At 42.0% G+C, this 12,061-nt stretch overlaps 1 protein-coding gene across 1 annotated transcript in view; it reads right to left on the bottom strand.

Annotated features, from left to right (window-relative positions):
• LOC107663209 (Fc receptor-like protein 4) overlaps positions 1-9,241 on the bottom strand; it is a 25,961-nt gene extending 16,720 nt beyond the window's left edge. Inside the window, exons 1-6 of the mRNA XM_016453385.1 lie at positions 9,207-9,241; positions 8,618-8,653; positions 7,087-7,359; positions 6,878-7,012; positions 6,519-6,689; positions 4,580-4,861 (exon numbers count right to left, since the gene is read on the bottom strand). Of these exons, the coding sequence (XP_016308871.1) occupies positions 4,580-4,861; positions 6,519-6,689; positions 6,878-7,012; positions 7,087-7,359; positions 8,618-8,653; positions 9,207-9,237 (928 nt within the window). The 5' untranslated portion in view covers positions 9,238-9,241. The remainder of the gene's footprint in view (positions 1-4,579; positions 4,862-6,518; positions 6,690-6,877; positions 7,013-7,086; positions 7,360-8,617; positions 8,654-9,206) is intronic.
• Between the last annotated feature and the right edge of the window lie 2,820 nt (positions 9,242-12,061).

The raw sequence follows: 12,061 nt of genomic DNA, 5'->3' as shown, positions 1-12,061 counted from the left end.
CGCTCTTCCCATGGATGGAAGAGCCCTCGGAGTTTCCAGCTGTGGACTACTGGTTCCGGGCGAGTGAGAGAGTGTGGGACTCGGCTCACATCCACCTCCAACAAGCAGTGTGGAGTCATAAGGCCTTCGCAGATGCCCAGTGCACTTCTACTCCTACTTACCAGCCTGAAGAGAAGGTCTGGCTGTCCACCCGAGATCTGCGCCTCCACATGCCCTGTAACAAGCTGAGTCCCTGCTACATTGGTCCGTTCCCCATACAGAGGCAGATTTAATGAAGTCACCTACCTTCTCCAGCTTCCACCCAGGTAACTAATTCACCTCGCATTCCACGTTTCCCTCCTCAAACCTTGTTCTTCCTCCACAACAGGACCCACCGAGCCGGATGTACCTCCTCCTGAAATCCTGGACCAGCCCTCCGTTTACAGGTCAGGGACCTTCTGGATTCGTGGCGACGGGGCGGTCGACTGGAATATCTAGTCGACTGGTTTATGTAAACCATGTGTTTTAAAAAAGAAACTCATACAAGTCGCACATGTATTTTTTCTTATTTGGATAAAACTGATATTTGGATGCAGTTTGTTTGTTTGCATGTTATTGCCCCCACACCTAGATATTGAACACACTGGATTGTCACACTACGAGCCAGAGACACAAGGTAAGGATGCAAACAAGAGGGTTTATTGAACAATGCGGAGAGCAAGTTGATGACAGGTGAGTATGAGATGCTAGAGAGTTCTTGGGTTCTTAGCTCTGGGTAGTTCGTTGGTATCCTTTGCAGGTATCCGGAGAGGATGAGAACGGGATCATTGGAGATCAGGATCGATGGAGCTTCTAGGGGTAAGTAAACAACAGATCAGATAAAGGTAGGTGTCAGGCTAAGTTCAAGCTGGTGAATGGTAGACCGGACCGTGAGGCCGTGAGAGGAGTGCAGGGATATAGTGTGCTTAATGAGTCTCTGCAGGTGCCGGTGGTGTTCTGTCGGAGGGAGTTTTGTGCATACTCGGCCCAGGGGAGAAAACGGCTCCAGCTGTGCTGATCTTCGTGGCAGTATGACCGGAGGTAACGCCCGAGCTCCTGGATCCTTCGCTCAGTCTGGCCGTTCGTCTGAGGATGGTACCCGGAGGACAAGCTCACAGTCACTCCCAGGAGTCAGAAGAAGGCTTTACATACATGGGAGATGAACTGGGGACCCAGGTCTGAGACGACATCTTCCGGGATGCCGTAGTTTCTGAAAACATGGGAAAATAAGCACTCTGCAGTTTCTACTGCTGTTGGCAGACCTTCGAGGGGTATAAATTTACAGGCCTTAGAGAAATGGTCGACTACGACGAGGATACAGGCGTTTCCGTCGGAGATGGGTAGGTCAGTCACAAAATTCACTCCTATGTGGGACCAGGGTCTCCGTGGTATGGGCAGCGGGACAAGCTTGCCTATGGGAAGATGACGAGGAGTTTGAGACATGGCACAGACTGAGTAGCTTCGGACGTACCTGGTGACATCCCGGGCCATACTGGGCCACCAGTACCGGGCTTGGAGGAGCGAGAGGGTCCGTTTGCTGCCTGAGTGTCCAGAGCCCGGTACTCTGTGAACTGAGCCCAGAAGGGTTTGGCGTTGTGATGTTGGGCCTTCTGGGCCTCCCAGCGGAGCAGGCTTGGTGCGAGTGGTGTCAAGGATGTCTTTGGAGATGTTCCATTGAATGGGGCTGACTATCAGAGCTGGAGGGAGAATGGGTTCTGGTTCGGTTGGTGTGTTGGGAGAGTGCAGGCGTGATAGAGCATCGACTTTGCAGTTGCGATTTCCGGGATGGTAAGTGATGGTGAACTGGAACCGAGTAAAGAACAAATGCCCATCTGGCTTGACGGGGGTTGAGTCTTTTAGCATCTCTGAGATATTGCAGATATTATAGAGTCTTCCACTCGTCGCCTTCCCGGATACGAACGAGGTTGTACGCACCTCGCAGGTCCAACTTGGAGAAGATGTGGGCTCCACGGAGTGCCTCGAGTGCGGCTGGGACCAGGGGAAGTGGGTATGGCAGCTTTACCGTCTGGGAGTTCAGCGTGCGATAATCGATACACGGCCTCAAGCCCCCATCCTTCTTGCCCACGAAGAAGCTCGAGGCAGCTGCTGAGGTGGATGGTTGGATGAATCCCTGTTTAAGAGCCTCCTGGATGTAATCCTCCATGGCCTTGCGCTCCGGGATGGACAGAGGGTATACTCTACCCTTGGGGAGTTTCATCCCAGGCAGCAGGTCGATGGCACAGTCCCATGGCCGATGAGGCGGAAGGCGGGTGGCGGGTGGTGGCCTGCTTACTAAAAACATTCTGGAACGCCATATAGTCAGATGGGACAGTGGGTGTTTCTTGAGGTTCCGGACTTTCGACTAGGGTGGAGGCAACTTGGGCTCGAACTAGAGATGCAGGCGGTTTGGGGATCACCACGAGACCATTTTGCCGGCACGTCTCGCTCCAGCGAGTAACCTCACAAGGTTCCCATCTGACCTCTGGAGAGTGGAGAGTGAGCCAGGGGCGTCCCAGGATGATATCAATGGTGGATCCCTCCAGTACCAGAAATGTGATGGTCTCGTCATGCAGACATCCGATCTTCAGGTTCATCGGCGGGGTTCGGTAGTTGACCCGCCCACACCCTAGAGGTTGTCCCTGAACGGTCTCGACTCTGAGCTCTTGGGCCTGACGTTGGTGGGGCAGATGGAGGTGGCTTACGAGGTCTCGTGATATGAAATTGCCCGAAGAGCCCAGAGTCGACGCGGGCGGAGACTGAAACAGAATAATCGGCGGTGAGTAGTTGTACTGGTAACAAGCAGAACCCGAGTCGACGAGCGGAGACTGAAACAGAAAAATCAGCGGTGAGTAGTTGTACTGGTAACAAGGATAAAGTTGAGATTACTGGTTCGAGTTGAATGGTACTCACCGCAGGGCATGTGGGCCTGATGGGGCAGGCTTGAATTAAATGACCTGGAGCAGCGCAGTACAGGCATAGTCCAGCCGCTAGGCGGCGAGCGTGCTCAGATCGAGTGAGTCTGGTGGAATCCACATGCATGGGTTCTGGTACTGGGGGACCGCTGGTGGCTGCTGCAGGCTGGTTGATGGCTTCGTCAGGCTGGCAGGCTGACAACCGTTGGGAGATGCGTGTAGCTCTTTGCAAGATGCTCTCTAACCCTATAGTATCGTCATAGATGACCATTTGTGCGCGGATGCGAGGATTCAAGCCCTGCCGGTAGGCACTGAGGAGAACGGTTTCGTTCCAGCCACTAGTCGCCGCTAGCGTCCGAAATTGCAAGGTGTATTCACTGGTGGTAGAAGAGCCTTGACGCAGCCACAGGAGTTGGTCTGGGACGGAGAGCATACCTGTAGCAGAGCCAAACACTTCCTTGAAATGATTAGTGAAAGCATCATATGATTTGATTATGGCACTAGTAGCGTTCCATATTGCTCGTGCCCACAACAGTGCTCTGCCAGTTAGCAGGGAAATCAAGAAGGCTACCTTCGAGCGTTCCGTGGAGAATTTCTGCGGCTGCATCTCGATAAACAATGCCACTTGGAGAAGGAAGCCGCCGCACTCAGCTGCGCCATCAGCATAGCAAGCAGGAATGGCCATGGGACTTACAGAGGCAGATGGCGGGGTAGTGACTGGCGTGAGAGAGGCCCGGAGGGTGTGGACCAATTCCTCCAGTACCTCTGCGGGCGTGGGAACTCGGGGATCCATGGAGGTGTATGTCCTAGGTCCGGTCTTCTGTCACACTACGAGCCAGAGACACAAGGTAAGGATGCAAACAGGAGGGTTTATTGACAAATCGGAGAGCAAGTTGATGACAGGTGAGTATGAGAAGGTAGAGAGTTCTTGGGTTCTTAGCTCTGGGTATTGAGTTGGTATCCTTTGCAGGTATCCGGGGGTGATGAGAACGGGATCATAGGAGAACAGGATCAATAGAGCTTCTAGGGGTAAGTAAACAAACAGGTCAGACATAGGTAGGAGTCAGGCTAAGTTCAAGCTGGTGAACAGTAGACCAGACAGTGAGGCAGTGAGAGGAGTGCAGGGATATAGTGCGCTTAATGAGTCTCTGCAGGTGCGGGTGATCAGTACTCAGGTGATTGCGATCTGGTGTGTGTCGGGGCTGGTGACTGAGGTGACATAGGTGACTGCGAAGGCAGAGACTCCCTGACAAGTACGATCTAGTTTATAGAGGAGTTTGAGACCTAACCCAAATAGGACAGAGTTAATCAATACAATAATAATAATGATAATAATAATACATTTTCTAATGGGGGTTATGAAATATGTAAACAAATAAACATGACATGTGGGTAAATGACTGAAAATTGACTGGTAAAATTCTGGATAAATTTAGAATCACAGTGATTTTTTTTATTTTTATGTTTTGACAAAAGTCAAAGGTTGAGCAATGGTTTAATAGTCAATGGTTTAACAGTCTAGCGGATTCATTGTCATTGAGGTATAATATTGCATGTGTGACTGAACTGAGATGGCAATCTAGCTATTTATATCCGAAACATAAAATGAGGGCTTTGTGAAATGAATAAATACAGAAACACAGACTCACAGTGTACAGTGATATTAACAGGATGACTTTTCTCTCCAGATTCAGACTCACACCAGTACACGCCAGTGTCCTCTGTGAAGGTGTCTCTGATTGTACATGTAGATCCTGTTTGTGATCCCGACATTGATGATGAACAATCTTCCAGCCACCAGCTGTCTCTGTATCTTCTCACTGTCCATCCAGTAGAGTTACTCTGGTCCTCACAGCTCAGAGAGAGAGAGACAGATGTGAAGTGTTGAGTTCTTCTGGGACTGATGATCAGAGAGACTGCAGGAGAAACACCTGAGAAGACAATTACAACTACAATTCAGAAATCAAGTCAAGACAGTTTTATTGATATAACACTTTACACAACTTAAATTGTTTCAAAGCAGCTTTTCAGAAAAATGTTCAAGCTCTAATATCTGAAAATCCATAAGTCTTCACTGAGTATTTCTATTTAAACTTCATAAACAAAATTACACCTTAAAATATTTGTCATTATGCCATCAGCAAGCAAGCCCAAGACAACTGTGACAACCAACAAAAAAACTCCATAAGGTGTTACTATTGGAGAAAAAAAAAACCTTGGGAGAAACCAGACTCAACTCGGGGGTCAGTTCTTCTTTGCCTGTACAGTGTGAACCTAGTGTTTATAGTTAGCTGAGTTTGCTGTGTATTAACCTCCTGGGGTCGACAGTTCCGCCAGCGGAACTTTTTGCAGATTTGAATGATGACAGCGAAAAGAACTAAAATGCTCCTTCATACTTGATCGTACATATAAGAGTAATACAGCATTTCAATCTGTAAAGGGTCTACTTTTATTTGTGTACACGCACAATATCAACAAAACATTGTGCTTTTGCAAAATAAAGAAAATAAACGGTGTGCTTTTAGCCGTCTCATTCTCCGCGCATATCTGTTTGAAACGCGTCACTAAAATTTATTGAAACTCAGCGAATATTTGACACACACACGTGAGATATATATATATAGAAAGCTTAACATGTCTACTTTAAACGAAGTAAGTCATGACGAAAACAAATATTATGTGACAAAATTGTTTTCTGTGAATGAGTGAGTAAGATGATTTTCACATCATTTTGAAGCAAAAACTCTAGACTTCAAGATCCAGTTCTCAAAAGTCTTGTGAACAAATGTTCTGTATGTGTTTTATGGCCTTATTTCAGTGACTTTAAAATTTTTGTTTTTCACTAAGCACGCATAAACGTTGTTTTCTCAAAAACACAATCACGTACATACATGCTGCTCACATATTATTGTAGCCCAGTTTGTGCTGATTACAGTGTTATTCAACTTTAGACATTCAAATGTTTGTAAGCAACTGAAAAAAGCACAAATGTCAGGGCATGTCAAAACTTTTCCAGGCCCCAAAACACCCTCGGACCCCAGAGGGTTAATTTACTAATATAATTAGTAGGCAGATACTAATCAAACTGTAAAATTATTGATTAAGTGTTTATACGGTCCATCCTATAAAATGCACTGATGTGCACATTGAGTGTCCTTTGTTGTTGGTAAAGTGCCTCCTAGAATCAAGGTGTGGTCAATAACATAAATATTTAAAATAAATGTTATAATGACAACACTATTTAATAAATAGGTCAGATGATACATTTTTATTACACCTATTTGATTATGTTCCCTGAAGTCTACTTATGTAAGCAACACTTTTGTGCCACAGTAGTTATATTTTAGTTTTCCATGACAATTTTCCCCCATTAGAATTAAACGTTTTACATTTTTGCCGCTAACCCAGGAATCAAGGTTTTGCTGGTTAGTTTGGTCTATTTAGGACCTGCTAGTAGATGCAGTAACTACACCTGACAGCAGGAGCATCTTTCTCCATTCACACAATTCAAAAGTAGCCGTATATATTATGACAGGATAAAATTTCAAGACACATCATGCTCTAAAAATGAGTTCAGTTCGAACTCACCAGTGACCCAAAGTGGCTGTGTGTTGCTGTACCATGTGTCATAGGCTGGTTCTCCTCTCTTTGCTCTGCACACATAAACTCCTGTGTGTTTTAGAGCAGAAGAACTGACAGTGTAGATTCCTCCAGCTCCTCTGCTGCTGTCTGAGAGCAGCTCATAACGATTGCTGTTGCCTGTATGAAGTGAAAAAGTGCAGTTACTTCAATAAATGAGCAGTCATGTTTAAATTAATCTTATAAATTACCTTTGTTGGTATAATCAGTGTATTCTGATTGATTAAATATTATTAATATCTGTAATATTTTTCATGAAACCAGTTTATTCAGATGTTACTACATGATTGAAGCACATTATATCGTACCTGATGAGACAGTTTCAGTGAACCAGCTGAATGTCCAGCCTGTAGAGGAGCCGTTAACCTCACAGATCAGAGTCACTGGATCTCCTTCAGTCAACCACGTCTGTGGAGAATCACTTAAAACTGCCTGGGCTTTATCTGAAATAGAGAAATCACTCATTAATACCATGTTAAATGTGTGTGTGTGTATGTGAAGTGATGATCAAACTCACCTGATACTGTCACTGTAACTTCATCACTGCGGCATGATGTTCGTGATCCTTCTGTCTCTACTCCATAACAGGAGTATTTACCTGCGTCAAACTCAGTAACAGAACCGAATGTGTGTTCCTGTAGTTCACCGAAAGCATTGCCTGAACCATCTTTATACCAGCTGTACTGCCAGCTAGTGACTCCTTCAGCATTTATGTCACATCTGAGAGTGACTCTCTCTCCTCTGAATACATGTTGAGCAGGTTTAATGGTTACTTTGGGTTTTGGTTTTTCTGTACAATAACAACAATTCACAATGAAAATAATGAGCTGCTTTTACTGTATGAACACAGTTACTTAACTGTAAAACACATGCTAAATCAGAAGTGTTGTTCTCTATAGCTGTTATAGTCGTTAATAAAAGATCTGTCAATATACAATCATTCGGAATTTAGAAACATGAGTTTTGAAAGTTTTTCAACAATTTATGCAAAAGAAGATTTTGTCTCTCACGGTTTCGATTTTGATTTCACAGAGAATGTGTAATGCCAAGCCAGCAGAGGGAGCCCTCACCCGAGTACTGACTGTGTTCCACTCCCTCTGCTTCTTCTATGCCCATTTCCTGTTCTGACCACTATTTAACCAGATGCTGAACGCTCACTCTTCATGAAGTATTGCCAGTTTCACTGCCTTGCTGAGCGTTATTTCCTGTTATTCTGCCTGCCTGTTCAGTGTATGGTTCTGCCTGTTTATCTGTTTATCGATTACTTGGATTATCCCCTTTGCTCTGGGTGCCTGATTGGACTGATGTTTGTGTTTAGACATATTGCCTGCCTGCTCACATTGCCTGTATGTTGACGGATCGTACCACTACTTAGGTTTTGACCCTCTGCCTGTCTTCACGTTCCTGTATGTTGAAACTGCTCTTAATAAACTCCCGCATATGGATTCTAACTCGGCCTCAGCATCCTCGTTACAGAATGTAAGAAATATATCTGCTGCTTTTGATAGACTAATGTTTCACACCTCAGAATTGTAACATGAATAATTCAGCTGGTTAAAAGGGTGCATTTATAACCATAATTAAATGTAAGTAAATGATCAACTCTCAGTTGGTTTGCAACAGTTAGAATCACTGGACCCACTTTATATTAAGTGGCCTTAATAACTATATACTTACATTTAAATTAATAATTTGGTACCATGCACTTATTGTGTACATACATGTTTTTACATTGTACTTATATTTTAAAAATACCTGCACGTAATTACATCTGCAATTAATTTCTGTAATTACATTTATAATTACACAGTTGACCAATCCCTTACACCATAACCCACCCTTAAACCTACCCATACCAACAAACCTGTCCCTAACCTTACCCGTATCCCACCTCAATAGCAGCAAAAGTGTTTTGCAATACAATATGAACACAATAAGTACATTGTACTTAATTTGTGATGTAAGTACATAGTAGTTAAGGCCACTTAATATAAAGTGGGGCCGAATCACTTGTATGTGATGAAAATATATGAATCAAATCGACTCACCTTCAGTATGTCCGGAGTAGATGTTTGAAATCAGCACTAAAACACAAAGAGAAAAACTCATTACAATGTGAACAATGAACAGATAATTATACAGATGGGCAAATATTAAGCTATTGTGTGGGGACTGTATATGTGTCTACATTAACGTGAAAACATTGACTGGTATTTTATAGATTTGGTCATAGCAGAGAACTGTTTAGGGAACTTGAAGACAACAGTCTGATCATGACCAGAAGAATAAAGACAAACTCTTACTAACTGCGTACTAGTGAATATTACGACAACAGCAACAATAACTGCAAAACAAACCAACAGAACTGAATCAACACTATTATAAAGCACAAAACTGAATGACTGAACAAACACTGATCTACAACACAACAGAGTGCATTTCTCTTTCACAAACAGCACTAACTGCACACTTCCTCTCTCAAACTCATCCTTCACTCATATATCATGGACTAGAGCTGGATTTGAAACTCTGAGAGCAGCAAGAAAAGACATAAATCTAGGAACACTAAAACACTTGATCATTTACATAATATAATAGCTATTCCACTGAAATATACTTAGAGAAAATAATACTCACAGAGCACAAGAGGAAGTTGACTGAGCTCCATACTGGCTGAATGATGAAAGACGGTTAAAGACTCAAGACTTCCTGAATCCTGCAGTCAGATCTTTAGAAATATGACTACAGATTAAAGACATACAAATGTACCTCATGTGTTACAGAAGATCTTTTGATAATGTTGATAATCTTGTAACATGTTTTCAGAAAATGTCACACTGACTAACATGAAAGTTTTCAACAGAAATGTTGTCATGACCCATTCAGTATTAAATTGAACAGGATTTATTTGCTATTATGAAAAGTTGTATTCTGGTGTGTGCCATGAACAAGGGAATATTTTAATGGCTATTTATTGTAATGGTGGTTTTAGCTGTATTTATGTAATTATATAACAATAAAGTGAACAACTGCTGCTCTTCTCTCACTGGTTAGTGCGGTGGAGCTGAAAGAGAACAAACCAAACCATAACTATGAGCTCATGTCTATCTTTTTCTATTCTTTCAGGCTTCTGACACTGATATATGTGTACTTGTGAACACAGTTTAATATTCATACACCAAGACGAGGGATGGGCATTGAAACAAATTTGATGATTGTGATTCCAGTTTATCTTAATGAATCCACCTTCTTAATTAGAAAAATTATTATTTGTTTTAATAATAGTTGTTTTAAGGAAGAAATTCTTATTTTCAGCTCCCAGAAGTCTGTTCAATTGTGTAAAAAAGGTCGTGAGACTTTTATTGTCATTTGAACAGTTTATTCATGGTGTAAAACTAAGCAGTGACATTTGTGAGTTAATGTAGACTCTGAACAACAACAACAAAAGCACAGCAATGCCAAATACAAAAGTACAATATAACATGACAACAATGCAGACTACATTGGTCACTGTATGTTTCGCACTATTGACTTATATTAGTGACACAGGCGGTAAAAACTGTAGCAAATCTGAAGAAAGCAACCATTATTTCATTTTTTCTTATATTTTAGATATAGCCAACATCAGACATGTGTCAATATTTAAGATATTGACACATTAAGAGAGAATTAAGAGAGAATGATGTGAAAGAGGAAGTACAAGAGAAAGAATAAACAGCTTTTACAGTTTTTCTCGATTGTTAACACACTATAACTGATTCATTTGGCCCAATTTTCCAAACCATTCATACAGTTCTCAAAACAAAGACACGTTTCTCAAAACTTTTAACACATTTCACCTGTTTGCACACGTTCCAATTTGCTCAGTGTTTTCTGCAAAACGCTACACAAAAACGCCATCATTTTGCACAGGTTTAACCATATTCTCATTCAGAAAACACAAACACATAATAACTCAAGCTGTCACAAGCTGAACACAATCAGCACACAATTATGCATGTGTTAACACTAAGTAGCAAAATTGATAACACACCCATCAGAATCTCAGGTAATATAAAAAGGGCCACAGGTGATTATTTGCTTTGGAAAATGGACCCTAACCATGAAAAAGCAGAAGTAGTGGGAGATAGAGAGGAAGGGGAAGAGGAAGGAACCAAAGAACATTTGTTCCTGACGAAATATGGGCAACACTATTTGACCATGTTCTTGTGCATGGGATGACCATGAGGGATGCTGGCCAACGAGTTCAACCGAATGTGAGCAGATTCACAGTCACGTCTATCATTCGAACATTAGAAGAAAACAGGTACCTGGTATTTGCCAAAGACACTGTGCAGTAATCTACAGGGTTTGTAGATATACAGTTAAAATTTAGATGAAAGAAGCTTCATTGTTCTTCTGTGTACAGTACTGTATCACATGCTGTATGTACATCCTTAAACTAATAACTGTCAAATTGATTTGTTGATCAGTATTAGTTGTTCTTATATGTAGCCTACTGTATTTTTGGAGGCAGACAACGTCTTCTGACAGAGGACCAAGAAACCGCAATTGTAAATATGGTCATTACTAATAATGCAATTAGACTGCGTGAAATTCAGAGGAGAATTATTGAAGATCAACATGCCTTCTCAGAAACTGATCGTATAAGTATTTCTACAATTGACCAGATCCTGCATCATAACAGACTCCGAATGAAACGGGTATATAGGGTGCCTTTTGAAAGGAATTCAGAGCAAGTCAAGAATCAGCAAGTGCAGTATGTGCAGGTACTACAGTTTTTTTCAACTGCTTACACACCAAATCTTTACTTGTCACACAATTTCTGAAACCTGACACTCAAACAGCAGAACCACACACTAAATCTGCAGAACCATACGCTAATTTTTGGCCTTTGACTCAGTTTTCAATTTCATAAAACATTTTTGGCTAAACACAACACGCAATTCTCTATGTAACACACAAATATCTAACAGGAAGTATCTTGATTTTCTTTGTACTGTAAGGAATTTAACTCATTAATTCTTATAAGGGAATTAATCATTAATTTTATTTCTAGCTCGGGTTTTGAGAGGAACCGAATCCGAAAATTCGAGGTCAACCTGATTAAAACCGATTTCAAATTTGAGAGTTTACACTTTAAATCAACGGTCGTCCAGCGAGCCGTTGACCTCAGTATATTTTAACAATTTAAATATTTGTATTTCCCTGGCCACGGGTCAATACGTTCTTTTATAAGTAAGCTACGAGCTAGGGTAACGTGATCTTGGCAAGGTTTTTGACTTTAAAATTATACGACACCAGACAATGATTCTTTATAAATGAAACATGAATTTATTAGCTATTCTAGATTACATTAAAACTAAGCTAAAACACACATACACACAGAGATTCAAGGAAATAAGTTAACGGAGTTGCATGAAGTTTTCAAAGTTCTAACTCGTTTGGTACGAGTGCTTTAAATTCAACCCTGGGACCATCACAAAGCAGAG

This window comes from Sinocyclocheilus anshuiensis, unplaced genomic scaffold (assembly GCF_001515605.1).
Source record: "Sinocyclocheilus anshuiensis isolate Anshui unplaced genomic scaffold, SAMN03320099.WGS_v1.1 scaffold2401, whole genome shotgun sequence".
Taxonomy (NCBI): domain Eukaryota; kingdom Metazoa; phylum Chordata; class Actinopteri; order Cypriniformes; family Cyprinidae; genus Sinocyclocheilus; species Sinocyclocheilus anshuiensis.
Note: the sequence above shows the minus strand (reverse complement) of the source record. Positions and strands in the feature narration are given on the sequence as shown.